An 18,887-nucleotide genomic window follows, 5' to 3' on the forward strand; every position below is an offset into this window, starting at 1 on the left:
AAACGAGATGTGTGCTATATTGTGTTTTATAAACACGCCGTGAGTCTTTGCTGATGGGTTTCATAAGTGTGCTGTGTCAAGTTCAGTCTGAAAGGTTTTGCGAAAAATTACTGAAGAATTTTTGCAACAATTGCTTGCTTTATATCAGTGCGGAATGACTACTGTGTCGCAAGAAAATTAGGGGAGGAGTTTGCAAGGGCAAGCCTCGGAAAGGTGGGAGTTGAATACAAGTATTTGCAATTTGGAGTAGAGAAAACAGCAAGTCTTCTGCAGAGGACATCTTTAATTTCTAAAGCTTGGAAATGACACTGCTGAGCCTCACCACAGGGTTTCTGCTGTGGATGTGTTGTGCTATACATAAAGGTAAGTCATTAAATGGAAATCCATGCTTTTAACTGATGTGTAGTGACCGGTGACAATCAAGAATAAGGAAGTGAAAAATAAATTATTTGCCACTTTTAATAGAACCTGTTTCAGAAGTTCTGAATGAGAATTATATTTTAGAACAGTGTATTTGAGAATATTTGCTTTTTTTTTTTGTCTGAGTTCGCTTCTTTGCTTTGTGCCTGAACTTAATGGCTCACATAACGAACCTGACTTATTACAAGACATAACCCCCTCAACATACATACATATAAATTCCTTTGTATTTCAATTTAGATGCTGCTATTCTGAATACATGCTATTAAAATGCAGAATTCTGATTTGATTTTAAACTATTATACAATTCTCAGGGTATTTTGTCATTTCAGTAAGTTCTGTGACGAATGCAGCCTGAAGAAGGTCTTCACTGAATATGTACCTTTACTAAAATGACTGGTTTTAAACTCTATAATTGATCCATTTTATACTATTCAGCATATCAATACTCTTCTCTCTCCACACAGGCACATCTTAGAAGTGCTTTCCATGCACATACCTTATACCTTGAAAGAACGACCCAAGTTCTTTCATTTCAAAGTGATGGAACTAATTCTGGTAATTGAGACAAACTGATTTAATCAAAGAATTAAAGAAAATAGAGCATCATGGCTGTAAGTGCAAAACTCTAGTTTAGTATAACACTGGAAAACAAGAGCCGTTCTCTGAGAAACTCAGAAGTTTATTCATCTTTTCAATTCAAGTGTTTTTAGTTTAGTAAGTGCCTCTTATGTGAAGACTGTGAAAACAGTATAGAAGCACACAATTTCTTAGAGCAAGGAGATTTATTAGTACAGTCTATTCCCAAATGCAGGGATGTAGGTTACCTGCATATTATTCAACTCCTGTGTAGCACCATTCTTTGGAGACCTCATTACTCTGCAGTATCTACCAAATGAAGAGAATTTTTATATATTTTCTGCTGGAACAGCATGCGAACACCCACTTGTCATTCATTTTGAAGAAATTGGTGGTAGGAATAAATCAGGATATAAACAACAACGTGCAGCCAAATAACAGAAACCTGTGCACAGCTTCTGCAGGAGCAGCATGTGAAGACCCACCTCTCATTGAGTTTGGCAAAATTGTTAGTGGCGTTAAATCAGGATATGAGGAAAATGACAGAGTGCAATACACATGCAACCCTGGATACGCTTTATCAGGATCAGAATGGGTAACATGCCATGGAAAAGTCTGGATGCCTGGACCACCTCAGTGTTTGGGTAAGGGTAATTTTTTTTGCTGTTTGACTTGGCAACGGTGGACATTTCTCATTCTCTTGCACCATGTACCATTACAAAACAGCAACTGGGAGCCAGAATGTACTACCCCAAAGGCTGTTCTGCTGCCATTGCTGTTCACACCTCATTGTTTTCTCCATGGAGAACTGTGGTAGCTGTGACCCATGTGAGATGCATGAACCCTGCAGAATGAGTGCTGTGGCTCTGGTGCCAGCAGAAATGACAAGGGTGATGACAGTAAAGACTTTGTGTATAACATAGGCACCCTGCAGGGAAAGTCCTTTTCCATAACCTCTGAGAACAGTGGATAAGTTGGAAGGTTTGAACAAAAAATCAAGGTCTGTAACTGCCACGGTCTTGCACAGTCCTGTGGGGAAAGCCTTGTTGAGCCACCTCTGCACAAGCAGAACCCCTTGGGAGGACGTGCTATGCATGTGGAAAGGAAGGATGACAGCTTTTTGTTCTTCATCTCCTGCGCCTCTGGCTGAGGCATCCTTTGCCTAGACAGGGCGGAAGGTTAGAAGGGGGGCTCTGGATTTCCTAACTAACTCCTCCTGAATGGTAGCTCCCTTGTCCTGCTGCAGTCCATGACCCTGTTTTGAGTTACATTGAATGTCTGTGGTAAACGGACAGCAGGAAGAGTCCTGCAGGTGCTCCCGTTTTCACCCATCTGTTTTAGGATGCTTCTTCTTGGAGTCTTACTTTTTTGGACCCTGCAGTAGTCTTCTGCATGTCAAAAGAAATAACCCTTTCATCTCACTTGACCTATGTATGTTATCCAGTGGCTGCGTAGTTGAATTCCCCTAGACAGTGGTATTTGCTGATGATACAAAAGGCATCTTTTTGGTGGGAACAATCCACTCATTCTATGTGTAGCACATTACCAAAAGTTTCAAGTTTGCATATCTTTTCAGAAATATCATGTGGAAGGATTCCAGCAGTTGCCAATGCTGCATATGAAGGCAGGAGCAAGGAGAAGTATGAGCCTGGTGAAACAATTCGCTACCAGTGTCATGAAGGATTTCAGGTCACTGGTCCCCCTGAAATTTTTTGCAGAAGGGGAAATTGGTCAACACCACCATTTTGTGAAGGTATAGGTTGTACTTCTAAGTAGTCTATGACCCTTCTTAGTCTTTCAGGAGCACTAATTAATATAACGCCAACCCATACATGCAAGTGAGTCAGACCAGTAGAGCTGATCATTGAGTTGCTTTTAATAGACTGCTACAACACCTATTTTTCTGGTCCCTGAGAAGCACCAAGCAGGACTGATCAGCAAAGAAATCTTTTCCCGTTCCGGTCTGAAGCCGGTAGCCACAGCTTCGCTCACTGCTTAGATCAAGCAGTCAGACGGTTATGGAGAAAAGGGTGTTGGCTGCAAGGAGTGACACAGCTGGTAGCCTTACATATCTTAATTCCGTATCACTAGAAATTTCAGTCTATGAAAGTTACCTTCAGATAGTAAATAAACCACTTCATTCTCCAGCGCTTTGGCACACAATGCTGTATGGCATCAGTCTGCACATTCGGCTGGTCTCTGCAACTCCTTTCCTCTTTTTAAGTCACTTTAGGCAAAAAAATAATTGCCTGGTGAAGCGTTGCAGAATGAAAACCATAGTAACTTCCTTTCCTACATGTAGAAAACGACCTACCTTACACAAACCATCTGTCCTCATCAGGAACAATGATGCTTGTGAATGCGCTATTCTGTGATAGCCATATGACTGTCCTACTATTCTTAAACGCACCTCTCTTTTCAGACGTCAGCTGTGGAGCCCCACCTGAAGTTCTCAATGCTCATATTACCAGCACTCAACAGCAGAGGTATCTGCCTGGTGCCAAAGTGCATTATGAATGTGAAAGCAATTCTCAAATTATGGGTGTAAATTATGTCACTTGTTCAGATGGACACTGGACAAAAGTGCCAAGTTGCAGAGGTAGGAATTTGTGCTTTCATTATGGCTGTTAGCTTCGTGGGGACTGTTTGGATTACCTAAATACTAGAAAGACTTTACCTTTTTTAGTTTTGTTTTCTTTGTGTACTGCAGCTTTGTACCTACTACTGCTTTCTTGCACAGAACTTTAATTTAGCTTAATGCTTCTAGAAATACTATGGGTATTTTCATCAACAGCAAAAACATCTTGAAGAAAAAAGGCCTAGAATATGCTGACTTGTTATTCTTCTCTGTGATACAAGTAATTTCCAGACTACACCATTTTACTGACCTTCAGTAGAAAGATGTGTAAGGGCTCCTCTGTTGTGTTCAGCCCTGTCAGAGAGTATCAGAATGGCAGAAGTACTAGAGGAGAGAAACAGGTGTTCTTCTCTGAGGCTCCACTATGACAGAGATCCCAGCAGAGCCTCAGGAACTAAAACATGCAGGTCGGCTAGGGTCTGCAATACAAGAATGTTCCTCTGAAGAGGAGCTGTGCTGTCCTCCTATTCCCTGCCCAAATCTGTGGCTGGAGACTGAACAAGTGCAATTTGGCGTTCATACGCCTCCATGGAGTCAACTTTACTTACCTGTCCATGAGCACTACAGGCTGATAACTTCTTTGGAGCTCTACAGTTCAGCAGAGAGCCAGCTTGGCTGCTACATCTGTGATTTTCAGAAGCGCTCGGGTTCTCAGCAGAGGGCCATGGCCTTGCAAGGAGGCTTTTTGTGGCATACGGTGTAGCTACAGAAATGTTGGCTTTTTCTAGAAGCTCTGACTGTCCCTGTCATCTCCTGAGAATGTGGAAGGTGTTCTGCTGCCATTGTCATGTTAATTCACATTCCTGGGGTTCACAGTGTTTAGAAACACTCATGGTCAAGGAAAAAAGGGGGGGAAAATAATCAAATCATGTTGGTAAGGCAATATTGTCTCTTGCGCTTAAGAACATCATCTGGTCAGTAACAAGATGATTCTCATAACTGTAGTTTGTGTAGGGGAACATGTGAGTGCCTACAAATCGAGTGCAGAAACGTCTCTTTTCAGATGGGACGTGTGAACCTCCTCCAGAAATTGCTGGTGGAAAAGTTCAAGGTGTTAAAAAGCCAAGGTATTTGCCTGGGGAGACAGCTCACTATCAGTGCTGGCAAGATTTTCAGATGACGGGGGCTTCCACCGTAACATGTCAGAATGGGACCTGGACAGAGCTGCCCCAGTGCAAAGGTGCTTTCTCTCTCCATGCAGTAGACTGTCAGTGAAGATTGCCCTCAACTAGCTCAGTGGCATTTAGGTCTCCAAATTTCAGTCTCAGGACTGTGAGCAAGTGCAACAGTATCTGTCAGACTCAGGAAAAAGGGATTTTCCCTGGTATCTCTCCATTTGTGGTGGCAGGATGTGTTTAGTGGAAGTCTACCAGATGGCTTCACTCAAGGAGTGCCACATCTGGAAAAGCACCCTGAGGCTGAGAGCAACTGCAGGCCAGGTCTGATTTTGAGACTCCAACCTTTCACTTCTGCAAATCTGCTTTCTGAGAATGCCTAATGTGAAGAGAGTGAGAAATTGTGCTGGCTGCGCTGGAGAACAGAGCTCACAGCTCTCCTGCCAGCTGACATCCAGAAAATGCAAGTGGTGCATTGCCTTCGTGAATGCCGTGTAATTGACTCCACTGTTACGTTACCTGCGGGTCGTAGCTGATGGGTGAGCTAACACCTGGTACCATGTTGGTGCCCAGGATTTCACGAGCACATTGAAAAATCTCATTTGATTTCATGAGGCATGTGCTAGGTTTCAGCACATGAACAAATGCAGTGTCATTTGACTCGGACACTGCCGAGCTGGCAGCTGAACGGGGTGCAGAAATTTCAGATGAATTAAGACCGGGGTCCATATTGTTGCTGAGCATAATGCCAAGTGCAAAGAGCAGCATTACTGATGCCAGTGACCCAGCGCAGGATCTTCTCAAAGCAACGCCCATTAGAAGACCCGGCTTCACAGCAGGGTGGTGCTTCAACAGGTATAAAAATCCAAGAAGCTGCAGGGCCCGACTTTCAAAAGTAAGAAATCAGGCATAATGCATTCATGGTGGCTTGTGTAGACTCCCCAGTGGCTGTAAGTGGTCCACAGAGACAAAAAGCTATCCCACTAGGAACTGAAATGGTGCAGCCCAGTGTCATTTTTTCTGGTTTGCAAACTGATCCACTCTTGTCCCTGTTCAGACAGCACAGGGAGCAGGTGGGAGTCAGGCTCTTCTGCAGAAAGAGCTGTGCCAAACACACTACGCCGTTATGTAGGACCAGTACAAGTCCTGCAGAAAGATGCAAACACTCCAGCAAGGACAAATGAATTAACTGGTAGTTTTGAGTCCTGGCAGCAGAGGAATGAGAAACTTGCTCTTGTCCATTTGCCACGCATTTCGTGTCAAGGTGACAGTTTTCTCTCTGCTTTCCTCCAAGTCTCTCGAAGTACTGTCTACATGGTCTTCTGAAGAATTTGTGGCTAGGCCTCTGTTGCAAATAAACTCTGACAGCTTTCTTTCTAATGTTTAATGTTCTTCCAGGGGAAGGTGGAAAATGTGGCCCACCTCCAGATATTGAAAATGGAGACATCCTTTCCTTCCAGTTGAAACAATACCCCCAAGGTGCAACTCTGAAATACAAATGTGCAAGTTTCTACGTCCTGAAAGGACCTGAGCAAATCACTTGTACTGACGGGCAGTGGACAAATCCCCCAGTTTGCTTGGGTAGGTGGAAGCTCGTGCTGCGTGGCCAAGAGTGGTGTGAGCTGCTCGTTGTCTTTTTCTCAGGCCCTGCGGGCGCTTCACTTGTGAAGCAGCACTTGTGCTGGGGCTGCGACGCTGACAGGGCAGAACAGCAGCTGGTGCTTCTCCTGTGCAGAAGGAATTTCCTCTGGAGGTCAGCTCGTGTAGCCGCCTCTGCTGCCTGCTGTCCCTCCCTGCGCCCAGTCACCAACAGATCCAGGAGGAGGGGAGTTTGGCTGAGCCGCTTCTGTGGGGGGAGCTCCACCGGTGTGCCGTGCTTCTGAGCTGGGGACGCTGCTACGGTCCGCAGGCTGTGAGGAGGGAGGGTGGGTTGGTGTGAGTGCAAGGAAATCCAGGGCCACGAGGAAATGAATTTGAGAAGTGCTGGGACGGGGGCAAGGAGAGAGCCCAAAAAAGACTCAGGAACATTCATTGCTGCCTGCTGAGTGCCCCAACCCCAGGCTGTGCTTCCCCCCTTGCCCTGTGAGATTGTCAGAGGGCAAAGGCCTCTCCACAGCGGTGTGTGGCGACTCAGCCATCATCGTTTTTCCCTTTTGCTTTGTTGAACACATGATGTGTCTGCATGAACTGATGACATTCTTCTCTCGCCTTTTCCAAGCGGCTTGTACGACATCTGAAGAAGATATGGACAGAAACAACATTGAGCTGAGATGGACTGGAGAAAGGAAGCTGTATTTAAAATCGGGCGATTTTGTTGAATTTGATTGTAAAATAGGATATGTGCAGGACCCAGCATCTTCCCCATTCAGAGTGCAGTGTATGGACGGGACGTTAGAATACCCACGGTGCAAGCCAGGAAGTAAGTCACCTCCACTCTGTCACTGCTTGGCCGCTGCCTTGTTGCAGTTTTAGTGCAGAAGCTGAGAGGAAAGCCCATAGCAAGTGTACCTGGGGAAGTAATAGCGGAGCACCAAGGTGTGAGAGCACCCTGCAAAGCTGCAGGCCATGAGGGGAGGTGCCCCCAGGAAGCCGCCGACTGGCGTACGTGAGCTGGAAAGGCTCCTGGGGAACGGGCTCACTGGGGCTCATCAGGGTTACTGGTGCTGGGCCTGCCCGGCCGCTTCCAGGCAGGACGGAAGGGCTGGTAAGTTCCCTGCAAGTGGCTTCCCTGAAATTGGAAGGTGCCATTTCCCTGACTGTGGCAGGGCTGAAGAGCAGGAGACCATTTCCTTGCAGGCTCTCCCAAGCCTGCCTGTGTAGGCAGGGCTTTGTCCCAGCATTAGGGATTGAAAGGGTCCTTGAATGATTATGTAGCCCAATCCCCTGTGGAGCAGGTACACCTAAATAGGGTCACACAGGAATGCATCCAGGCAGGTTTTGAAAGTCTCCAGAGATGTAGACTCCACAACCCCCCTGGGCAGCCTGTTCCAGTGTTCTGTCAGCCTCACTGTAAAAACAAGTTTTGTCTCATATTTAAGCGGAAGCTCCTATGTTCCGGCTTGCACCCATTGCCCCTTTTTCTGTCATTGGGTGTCACTGAGAAGAGTCTGGCTCCATCCTCCTGACGCTCGCCCTTTATATATTTATAGACATTAATAAGGACACCCCTCAGTCTCCTCTTCTCCAAGCTAAAGAGACCCAGCTCCCTCAGTCTTTCCTTGTAAGGAAGATGCTCCACTCCCTTAATCATCCTCGTGGCTGTGCGCTGGACTCTCTCAAGCAGTTCCCTGTCCTTCTTGAACTGGGGCCCAGAACTGGATGCAATATTTTCCTTTTTATTTATTTATTTTTTATCTTCCCCAGAGGACTGTACAGTGCTTGAGATGGCTATGGAGAGGAACAATATTAAACTCAGACAGTCAAGGAGAAGATCTTACACATATCGCTCTGAGGAGTATATTTTGTTTACGTGCAAGATTTCCTACCGGGAAGTTTCGAACCCAGAGGATTTTAATGCACAGTGCCAGGATGGAGTGATTAACTATCCCAGATGTGAATGTAAGTGCTCTGTGTGGAAGGCACAGTGCTCTGTAGAACTGTGGATAACAACCCAGCAGTGCAAACTGATAACCTCTTTGGAGCTCTACAGTTCAGCAGAGAGCCAGCTTGGCTGCTACATCTGTGATTTTCAGAAGCACTCGGGTTCTCAGCAGAGGGCCATGGCCTTGCAAGGAGGCTTTTTGTGGCATATGGTGTAGCTACAGAAATGTTGCCTTTTTCTAGAAGCTCTGACTGTCACTGTCATCTCCTGAGAATGTGGAAGGTGTTCTGCTGCCATTGTCATGTTAATTCACATTCCTGGGGTTCACAGTGTTTAGAAACACTCATGGCCAAGGAAAAAAAGGGGGAAAAAGTCAAGTCATGTTGGTAAGGCAATATTGTCTCTTGCGCTTAAGAACATCATCTGGTCAGTAACAAGATGATTCTCATAACTGTAGTTTGTGTAGGGGAACATGTGAGTGCCTACAAATCGAGTGCAGAAATGTCTCTTTTCAGATGGGACGTGTGAACCTCCTCCAGAAATTGCTGGTGGAAAAGTTCAAGGTGTTAAAAAGCCAAGGTATTTGCCTGGGGAGACAGCTCACTATCAGTGCTGGCAAGATTTTCAGATGACGGGGGCTTCCACCGTAACATGTCAGAATGGGACCTGGACAGAGCTGCCCCAGTGCAAAGGTCAGTTCTCTCTCTCTCCATGCAGTAGGCTATCAGTGAAGATTGCCCTCAAGCTAGCTCAGTGGCATTTAGGTCTCAGGACTGTGAGCAAGTGCAACAGTATCTGTCAGACTCAGGAAAAAGGGATTTTCCCTGGTATCTCTCCATTTGTGGTGGCAGGATGTGTTTAATGGAAGTCTACTAGATGAGTAACCTGGATGGCTTCACTCAAGGAGTGCCACATCTGGAAAAGCACCCTGAGGCTGAGAGCAACTGCTGGCCAGGTCTGATTTTGAGACTCCAACCTTTCACTTCTGCAAATCTGCTTTCTGAGAATGCCTAATGTGAAGAGAGTGAGAAATTGTGCTGGCTGCGCTGGAGAACAGAGCTCACAGCTCTCCTGCCAGCTGACATCCAGAAAATGCAAGTGGTGCATTGCCTTCGTGAATGCCGTGTAATTGACTCCACTGTTACGTTACCTGCGGGTCGTAGCTGATGGGTGAGCTAACACCTGGTACCATGTTGGTGCCCAGGATTTCACGAGCACATTGAATAATCTCATTTGATTTCATGAGGCATGTGCTAGGTTTCAGCACATGAACAAATGCAGCTTTTCTTGTCAAGGTGACAGTTTTCTCTCTGCTTTCCTCCAAGTCTCTCGAAGTACTGCCTACGTGGTGTTCTGAAGAATTTGTGGCCAGGGCTCTGTTGCAACTGAACTCAGATGGTTTTCTTCCTAATGGTTAATTTTCCTCCAGGGAAGGGTAGAAAATGTGGCCCACCTCCAGATATTGAAAACGGAGACATCCTTTCCTTCCCATTGCCAGAATATGACCAAGGTCAAACTGTGAAATACACATGTGCAAGTTTCTACGTCCTGAAAGGACCTGAGCAAATCACTTGTACTGACGGGCAGTGGACAAATCCCCCAGTTTGCTTGGGTAGGTGGAAGCTCGTGCTGCGTGGCCAAGAGCTGTGTGAGCTGCTCGTTGTCTTTTTCTCAGGCCCTGCGGGCGCTTCACTTGTGAAGCAGCACTTGTGCTGGGCTGCGACGCTGACAGGGCAGAACAGCAGCTGGTGCTTCTCCTGTGCAGAAGGAATTTCCTCTGGAGGTCAGCTCGTGTAGCCGCCTCTGCTGCCTGCTGTCCCTCCCTGCGCCCAGTCACCAACAGATCCAGGAGGAGGGGAGTTTGGCTGAGCCGCTTCTGTGGGGGGAGCTCCACCGGTGTGCCGTGCTTCTGAGCTGGGGACGCTGCTACGGTCCGCAGGCTGTGAGGAGGGAGGGTGGGTTGGTGTGAGTGCAAGGAAATCCAGGGCCACGAGGAAATGAATTTGAGAAGTGCTGGGACGGGGGGCAAGGAGAGAGCCCAAAAAAGACTCAGGGACGTTCATTGCTGCCTGCTGAGTGCCCCAACCCCAGGCTGTGCTTCCCCCTTGCCCTGTGAGACTGTCAGAGGGCAAAGGCCTCTCCACAGCGGTGTGCAGCCAGCATCTCAGCCGTCATGTTTTTTCCCTTTTCTTTTGTTGAGAATGTCTTTCCTGTTGAAAACTCAGAGGGTGAGAGCACATTGCTGGAAGAGGTTTGTGATGTGAAGAACATCTGTAGGCCTTGGGAGGGTGTGGGGGTGTGTGGTTTGAAATGTATATGTTGTGCATCTGTATGAACTGATCACATCCTTCTCTTGCCTTTTCCAAGCGGCTTGTATGGCCTCCGAAGAAGATATGGACAGAAACAATATTGAGCTGAGATGGAGAGGAGAAAGAAAGCTGTACTCGACATCAGGAGATTTTATTGAATTTGATTGTAAAATAGGATATGTGCAGGACCCAGCATCTTCCCCATTCAGAGTGCAGTGTATGAACAGGACATTTGAATACCCACGGTGCAAGCCAGGAAGTAAGTCACCTCCACTCTGTCACTGCTTGGCCGCTGCCTTGTTGCAGTTTTAGTGCAGAAGCTGAGAGGAAAGCCCATAGCAAGTGTACCTGGGGAAGTAATAGCGGAGCACCAAGGTGTGAGAGCACCCTGCAAAGCTGCAGGCCATGAGGGGAGGTGCCCCCAGGAAGCCGCCGACTGGCGTACGTGAGCTGGAAAGGCTCCTGGGGAACGGGCTCACTGGGGCTCATCAGGGTTACTGGTGCTGGGCCTGCCCGGCCGCTTCCAGGCAGGACGGAAGGGCTGGTAAGTTCCCTGCAAGTGGCTTCCCTGAAATTGGAAGGTGCCATTTCCCTGACTGTGGCAGGGCTGAAGAGCAGGAGACCATTCCTTGCAGGCTCTCCCAAGCCTGCCTGTGTAGGCAGGGCTTTGTCCCAGCAAGCTTCTCTCCTGCTTCCCTCTTGCAGCCACAGCTGCGCCCCCTTTGCACCTGTGGCCTTCCCAGCTCCTCTCTGGTTGTTGCTGTGCTCTGGTGTGTGTGGAGGCAGGGGGTCAATGCCCATTGCAGGCCTTCACAGGCTTCTGCAGCACGAAACCTGTGCTTGCCTCCTCCTACAATTTCCCCAAGCCCCGATTACTGTGACATTGCTGAAGGGTATGAAATGGGCTTTTGCCTTTCATCATCGGCACTGTGCGTTGATACGGGAGGGGACAGATGCAGCAGGGATGCAGCACAGGAGAATAAGTAGTTTCAGTCACTCAGCTGGTACCAACAGCTTCAGAGGTTCAGTTGACAATATGAGGTCTACAGGCAAATTACGGAACTACTTTCTGTTGTGGTGGTGGCTGTTCGTATCTTTTTCTATTTTTTCTCTTATTTTTTTTTTCTTCCCAAGGGAACTGTAGATTGAGTGAGACAGAAATGAAGAGGAACAATATTAAACTAAGACAGTCAAGGAGAAGATCTAACACATATCGCTCTAAGGAGACTATTTCATTTACATGCTATTTTTCCTACCGGGAAGTCTCAAACCCAGAGGATTTTGAGGCACAGTGCAAGGACGGAGTGATTAACTACCCCCGATGTGAATGTAAGTGCTCTGTGTGGAGGGCACAGTGCTTTGTAGAATTGTGGACAAGAAGGGAGGGTCAGCTTTGGGGGCCTTCACTTAACCCTCTACCAGTTTGTGTCTGTCGTGGGGCTGCTCCTGTTCCAAGGGGTTTGGGGAATGAAATTGAAGCAATGGGAATATTAGGCAACTTTGCTGTCTGCTGCTCTCAAGAAACATGTCTATGTGCCAGCCGTGGTGTTCATTCCTTTTCCACTTTTTTTCTTTACACTGCAGCGTATTTTGGATAAATGGAAAGGACATGAAGGAGCCCAGCTGGAGAAATGAAAGATCCTTTGACCAACCCAGTGATTTGAGCACAGTTTTCCCTGGAGTTTGCTGTTTCATTGTGCTTTGTTTGCAGCTTAGCCAATGTTCTGTGTTGGAATTTGCCTTTTTTTTTCCTTTGAATTGTTGTATGATTGTTTTACACTTAACCTTTTTTTGTAAAGGTATTTGCATTTTATCCATTCAAATGACTGTACTTCCTTCTTACTTTTGTTCTGTATTGATCTCACTGTTATTTTATTAACATTTGCATCCTGAAGTAGGCTGGCTTTGGTGGCATACTGAGACATGAATTAAAGCGTGCAGCTAATTTGCTCATCAGCAAGTAGTGTGTGTGTGGGGTCTTGTCTGCTCCTAGCTTCTTCTCCATGTGCTTGCCTGGGAATTTAGCCTGGGTCATGGCAGAGATGAGTGTCCTTACAGCCTCATCATGATGTGAAGGTGAGTGGTCTCCTTTAAACAACGCAGGGAAGTCTGTGGATCATAGACCCCAATTCTTATGCACGACTTGAGCCTCTGTGATATTTGGTGGGAGGAGGTATCAAGAGTCGACACAGATGAGGAGTGTAGAGGGAATAGAAATACATACATTTATATACACTTTTTTTTTGATTTTTTTTTTGACCAAAGTCTATTGCATAAGCTTCATATATGAGTAGCTGAGTCTATTGCACATGCTTCATATAGCAGTAGCTGAGTGAATGATTGTTGTCTTCTGTGACTGTAAACTACACTTATAAGTCTGTCCTGTATATGTAATTTTATTTCACGTGTTAGCGTTTACCTTCAGTAATTTTGTACCCCTTCTGTTGATAATCTCTGAACATGCAGATTCAAGAGTATTTTGATCCTTTGTTTAATAATTCACTGAGGTTTATTCTGAACTCCATATGGGTTTAACATTTCAAGCAACAAATAAAGACAATTTCAGCACAGAAAAGCAACCAATCCATATTGACTGTAAACCAGCAGGAGTCAAGACTGGACATAGGTGAGGAGTGTAGAAGGAACAGAAATAGTCTGAAAATCAGTAAGCTAAATCTAGAGTATCTGAAACTGAAACTTCTAAAAAGAAGTTCACTTACATACACTTTTTTGGTATGAAAATTTTGGACCAAAGTCTGTTGCTATGCTGATGCTTTCAACAGTGTTAATATTATTTTAAAGATCTAATTGCATCTCTCCCTTCCTTGTATTAGAAATACAGCAGAGCTGTACCTCTCCACCAGTGATTAAAAACGGTGTTCTTCTTAGCCCTCTATTGCTTAGCTACAAAAATGGTTCTTCAGTAGAGTATGGTTGCCAGCTTACCATTTTTTGGATGGACCTAGCACTGTTTACTGCAAACAAGGAAACTGGACAGAACAACCGGCTTGCTTAGGTAAGGTTTGTAAGGAAAAACAAAAGTGACATGTAATGTAGAAAGGAAAAGCTGGAAAGGACCTCTAGATAATCTTTTAATGACTCCCTTTTCTCTTTCATTTGAGCTAACAGATTTCAGAAACATGAGGCTGAACCGTTATCAACTACACCTAGCCCACCGCTGCTAAGTGTCTTCTGGCCTGTTCTTAGTTCCTCTGTTTTTTCTGAGTGAAGAGTTCTAGAACTTAGCTAGCCCCATTATTTTGGAAGGTTTTCTAATTTCTTTATCTCCCACGTCCCCCATTCAGTGGATTTCTTCCTGTCTTTCGAAAGATGTTTAGAAGAAATGACTGCAGTCATTGCCTAGATAGTTTTTTGGTTAGGGTTAGCAAGGAATGTGACTTGGACTTTCATTTTTAAACTTCCAGCCTTTGTTTTTGTTGTGTCCTTGTATCCACCACTTAATTCTGGACTTCCTGATTTTTCCATGTTGCTCTTATGTATGCTGCTCGAAACAACATATAGAACTCCCACTAGGAATTTACAAATGTAGGCAGGAATACTACTTCTGATGACTTACAAGAGTTCTTTGTTTATCCTTCCTTCCTTCCTGTAATGAAGTGATTCCTACACCACACATCCACTTGCCCGGCATCCTTTGCTGAATGTATTCACTTTAAGTTTTTAATCTACAGTGAAATGCAAATAAATAACTGATTCTGTTTAAATTATTTATTTCTAAGTGAATAAAACATACTTACTCAGGATTGAAAGGCCCAGGTCATCCAGTTCTTGGATCTCAATGATCATATTTAACAAATTCTGTGAAATAATGAAAACTCATCAGCTATGAATATTGTGTATGTTCTAAGCATCCCGTTAACTGCATTATCCTATCCATGTCTTCTGAGATTTCTTTTCAGTCCCCACCCAAACAGTTTGGAAATAGCCTGTACTGTAGGTAGTTTGGGGAAATATCCGTGCCAATATTTTGTTACAGTGTTGTCGTTAGAATGTGCGATAGGTAGTTTCTCCTTGCCTTTCCTTCAGAAAATCATTAATAAGGGCCTCTGTCAAGCACTGATTCTCTTGAGACTTGCAGAAATTTATTTTTTCAACTGCCCCTTTGTCGGGCTTTATTAAAATGGAGCAGTGGATTCAAAAGTTAGAGGTTAATTGTCTGACAGAAAGCTAGGTTACCCAATTTGATCCTGGCACTAAGAAGTCTGTCAGAAAGCAACCAAAACGATACTGACCTTGAAGAGCCTGAAAAAGCCTAAAGAAAACCACAAAATCCTGGAACAAAAAAGAAAAAAGGGGGAAGATTTCTAAATACTTTATACAGTGACAAAACACAGGGAAAAAAAAAAAAGGCAAACAAAGAATTGTCAAAACACTTATTTAGGTTAATAGCTTGTTTCCTGTGTATTAGCTCCTACTGTCCCCAGAAGGGCTTGCCAAGTGTGACAGGTTGGTTTGGATGGATTAATATTCCACAAATATTTCATAAACTTTTCAAGTTACAGTAAACAAGTTATGTTCTTCTTCAGTGGTATACCCAGGCTGCTGTATGTTGCAAATATTTGTAGAAACCCGATTGTATCTGAAGTGTGTTTTCTGAGCTTATTATTTTGAATGTTCTTTCCGTTACTTCAGCCTATTTCTTTACTTTTGCTTTCTTTGTAAATGTGTTTTTAGTTCTATTTCTTGCAAGATTCCAAAACACTTTATAATTACTGATTTAGATATCTCTTTCTCAATTCCTGCAAAAGGCAGTTAAGAAATCACTTCATAAAATCACAGAATATCCGAGTTGGAGGGGACCCACAAGGATCATCAAGTCCAACTCCTGGGTCCCCAAAGGACCACCCAGAAAAATCAGATCATGTATCTGAGAGCATTGACCAAACTTGATTGCTTTTATTGAACTATGCTTTTATTTCCCAGATCCATGCATTCTTAATGTAACTGCTATAAACAGTAACAACATAGAGTTAAATGGAGACAGGAGAATTGATGTTCCTACATGGTGACCTCATAGAGTTTGAATGTAAAGAGGGATATGATTTTCCCCAGACTACCCTTCCATCTCCTGGGAGGACGCAGTGTAACCATGGGAGACTGAAATACCCAAAATGTGTCGTTAAAGGTAAAGCAATATTTTTTTGCTCGTTCTTTTGAGTTCATCAGGTCAGACTATTTAGAAAACATTTGCTCCAGCGGTGGAGGCCTAGAATGTATTCTCAATAACCATAACAGTTTAGTATCCGACAATACAGGTACACACAGATATCCCTAAACAATACGGGTACATTGATAAGTATATCTGAGCCTAACAAAAACAATACAACTTCCTTGATGGGAAGGCCGTAGAAGGGAGGAGGAGCTGTTCTCCAAGCCACAGGGAACTCAAGCTCTGTAGAAAGACAGCTGTAAACAATGAAATGCGCACAAGGGGTTTCTTGTGGTTAGAATTAGACGGGAGGTTGCATTCTGATTTGAGCATAATGCAGTAGTAATGAGCGTACACTGAGAGTTGATAGTTATCTAGTGTTGGCAGTTTAAAGCTGCTGATTGGTAAGTTTCTTAGTTGACTGTTTTCACAAAGATTTTTGATGTTATTCCAGCTCCTATGGAAAAATGTGACTCTCCACCTTCTATTGCAAATGGGGGCTCTTACTCTCCCCCCCCTGACCCAGTATGAGAGTGGTTCTTCAGTTCAGTATAGTTGCCTATGACTATCATTTCTTGCAAGGATCTGAGAGAATCTACTGTTCTGCAGGCCAGTGGACTTCACCACCAGTTTGTATAGGTAGGCATGAGAAGATACATAAGCTTTTATTTCTCCTATTGAGATGCTTTGCATTTGTAAATTGAGTATTGTCAGCTGGAACATTAAGATCTTAACTTCATTTTTTTCTTTTTTTTTTTTTTTTTTTTATTTAGAGACGACAGCTTAACAGATGCAAGAGTAAGAGTTTGGCTCTTGTATTAGATAAGTCTGCCATGTCTGCAGTGTCCAAAAATACAGTGATGTCACGTATAATATGTTAAGAGAATGGGGAATAATAACCTGCATTCTCAGTGTCAATTCCAGTCACAATGACATGATTTCAAAAATAATCAATTTATTAACACTGACTATGTCTCTATTCTTTAGAGCCATGCACTTTGTCAAAAATGAAATGGAGAAAAATAACGTGTTGCTGGAAGGGTTTATGAGAACCAGGTTTACTTTTACCATGGGGATTATGTTGGATTTTACTGCAAACAGAACCATTTGGAGAAGAATCTGGTACAACTTTATTTCAAGTGCAGTGTAAGAGAGGACAGCTAGTGTATCCAAGATGTGTCGAAAGAGGGAAAATAAGTGTGAACTTCATGGCAAGTTCATAGGAAAGGTATGTTGTTTATCTGGTATTAAAGTGGCATTAATACTGCTTCATATTTCAAGATGACTGCAGTCGACTTTCAGAAATGAGGTTCAGCGGCATAGTTGAATCTGAGCCAAAGTTGGGGGGAAGTGGTATGTGGCACGAGGACTGGGAAATCAGCAGAACAATGCAATGGTGACACACCATGGTGGAAATTTTAGGAAGTAGTAGTCTTTGAGGCTTCTAATGCTAAATTTGAGAATGCATCACAATCTGGAGAACTTGAGCAAAACACCATTACAAGAACAGGCTGAACAAGTACTGTCCTGTGTTGTAAGGATCTTGGTGGTTTTGACATGATTGCATTTATGACACCAGAATATACCTAAATTGAGAGATAATGTTGTGCCCTTTAAACTGTAATTTAACAGTGAGAGAGGAGAAGCCCATTACTTTTGTACAACTCAACAGCACCCATGTCTCCTTCCTTAGGTAAGAAGTCTCCAAAGGACGTGGCTCAAGGGACAAGAAAAGGAGAAGGCATTTTAAGAGAATGTGTGTAAGGGATGAAACATTTAAAATATAGAAATATGTGAGTTCCACTCAGTAGTTAATAATTAATCTTAAATAAAAGTGAAGCAAACAGCTTATTTGCTATTTGAGAACATTTCAACTATTCAAATGATGCCCTGTAACTACTTTGTAGGATTCCTTTGACAACTTGCACGTTGTACTTTGGGGCTCTGGCCCGTTGAGAATGTGCATGGCTGAAGATCCAATGAAAATTCAGGAATACAGAAAATGCTTGCCTCACGTCAATTTTGTAAAATAAACACAAAAATGCACCGTGTTCTCCTATCACTCTGTGTGTCTGAGAAGAGTATGTCTCCCTTTCTCTGTACTCTTCCAAGAGAAGCCAAAAACAGAAGGAAGGTCTCTCTCCCAGCTTGTCACTTAAACATTCAGCAAAGAAAGGGGGGGGGGGGTTGGTTTGTTTGTGAAAGGCATGATAAGAATAACTATTTTGTGTTTCTGTTAGTGCCTTTCCTCACATAGCAGAGCCTTCTAATAGCGTCAGAATAGCCAAATATCTCAGTTCTGTTGTTTCATGGCAAAAGTGCTAGTTTGGGAGCAGGCAGATGATATGATAATGTTTCTTCACCGAGTTTGGCATGTGCAAATGTTTTCAAGATTGGTCTTGTATTTGTTAACCTTTCTGCTTACGTAACAACCTTGTGTTTATGCAAGATTTCTGCCAACTTCAGCAAAAAGCCATTCAGATGTATTTATAGACTGTAATTTCTGTATTCGGTTAAGTTCTTTCCTCCTCCTTTGAGGAACTCGGAATGAAGCACGTGAATATCTGGGAAATCTAAGAAGACCCTTCTTTTTAAAGAGCAGACCTAATGGAAAAGGAGGGAAAAGGATTCAAGTCTTTCTCTGGAATATTTACTGAGAGTAACGTTCGGAGCGATGTTTGAATAGATGGTGGTTTGCTTTCTGAAGTCATGATACAGAATTGCTGGATTTTAAAAGTCAGTCAGTTCTCATGGGCCTTGGATGATTACAGGATAGTAATTTCCGTGGGTTGGACAGAACAGGAGGATAGTAATTTCTACTGTGACCTTTCTGTTCTACAGCACATACAGATCTAAGACCCCGCTCCACTGATCCAACATTAAAGCGACACCTTGGCCCCAGGAGAACAGCCACTCCAACCCATGGTCAGGTGCTGGATTCTGGCTGCCCCTGCACGTAGTGGGCTCAGACCCCTCCACAGTGTTGGACACCTGTACATGGAGTTCCTCTTCCTCCGTCCTGTTGTTTCCACTATAGGCTGTCAGCATAAGCTGCTAGAGACCTTTCTAATCACATAGACCCTAACCACTTGGTTTTATCTGTATGTGAGTCCAG

The 18,887-nt window shown here is 44.1% G+C and overlaps 2 protein-coding genes across 2 annotated transcripts; both read left to right on the forward strand.

The window, feature by feature from the left end:
• Positions 1 to 2: 2 nt before the first annotated feature.
• On the forward strand, positions 3 to 10,090 carry LOC121074046 (complement factor H-like). The gene is made up of 10 exons (XM_040565733.1): positions 3 to 363; positions 1,455 to 1,643; positions 2,576 to 2,752; positions 3,422 to 3,598; positions 4,641 to 4,817; positions 6,151 to 6,333; positions 6,971 to 7,171; positions 8,116 to 8,310; positions 8,809 to 8,985; positions 9,723 to 10,090. The coding sequence occupies exons 1-10, from the start codon at positions 303 to 305 to the stop codon at positions 10,088 to 10,090; spliced, it is 1,905 nt and encodes a 634-aa protein (XP_040421667.1). The 5' UTR covers positions 3 to 302.
• A 563-nt stretch (positions 10,091 to 10,653) lies between these two features.
• On the forward strand, positions 10,654 to 12,558 carry LOC121073940 (complement factor H-related protein 3-like). Its single transcript, XM_040565519.1, has 3 exons — positions 10,654 to 10,861; positions 11,737 to 11,931; positions 12,187 to 12,558. The coding sequence occupies exons 1-3, from the start codon at positions 10,669 to 10,671 to the stop codon at positions 12,198 to 12,200; spliced, it is 402 nt and encodes a 133-aa protein (XP_040421453.1). The 5' UTR covers positions 10,654 to 10,668; the 3' UTR covers positions 12,201 to 12,558.
• The last annotated feature ends 6,329 nt before the right edge of the window (positions 12,559 to 18,887 follow it).

This window comes from Cygnus olor, chromosome 8 (assembly GCF_009769625.2).
Source record: "Cygnus olor isolate bCygOlo1 chromosome 8, bCygOlo1.pri.v2, whole genome shotgun sequence".
Taxonomy (NCBI): Eukaryota; Metazoa; Chordata; class Aves; order Anseriformes; family Anatidae; genus Cygnus; species Cygnus olor.

Coding starts and splice junctions, on each gene's coding strand:
- LOC121074046 (XM_040565733.1), top strand. CDS start 303: ATGACACTGCTGAGCCTCACCACAGGGTTTCTGCTGTGGATGTGTTGT. Junction 3,599..4,640: donor AAAAGTGCCAAGTTGCAGAG/GTAGGAATTTGT, acceptor GTCTCTTTTCAG/ATGGGACGTGTGAACCTCCT. Junction 6,334..6,970: donor AAATCCCCCAGTTTGCTTGG/GTAGGTGGAAGC, acceptor GCCTTTTCCAAG/CGGCTTGTACGACATCTGAA.
- LOC121073940 (XM_040565519.1), top strand. CDS start 10,669: ATGGCCTCCGAAGAAGATATGGACAGAAACAATATTGAGCTGAGATGG. Junction 10,862..11,736: donor CCCACGGTGCAAGCCAGGAA/GTAAGTCACCTC, acceptor TTTCTTCCCAAG/GGAACTGTAGATTGAGTGAG.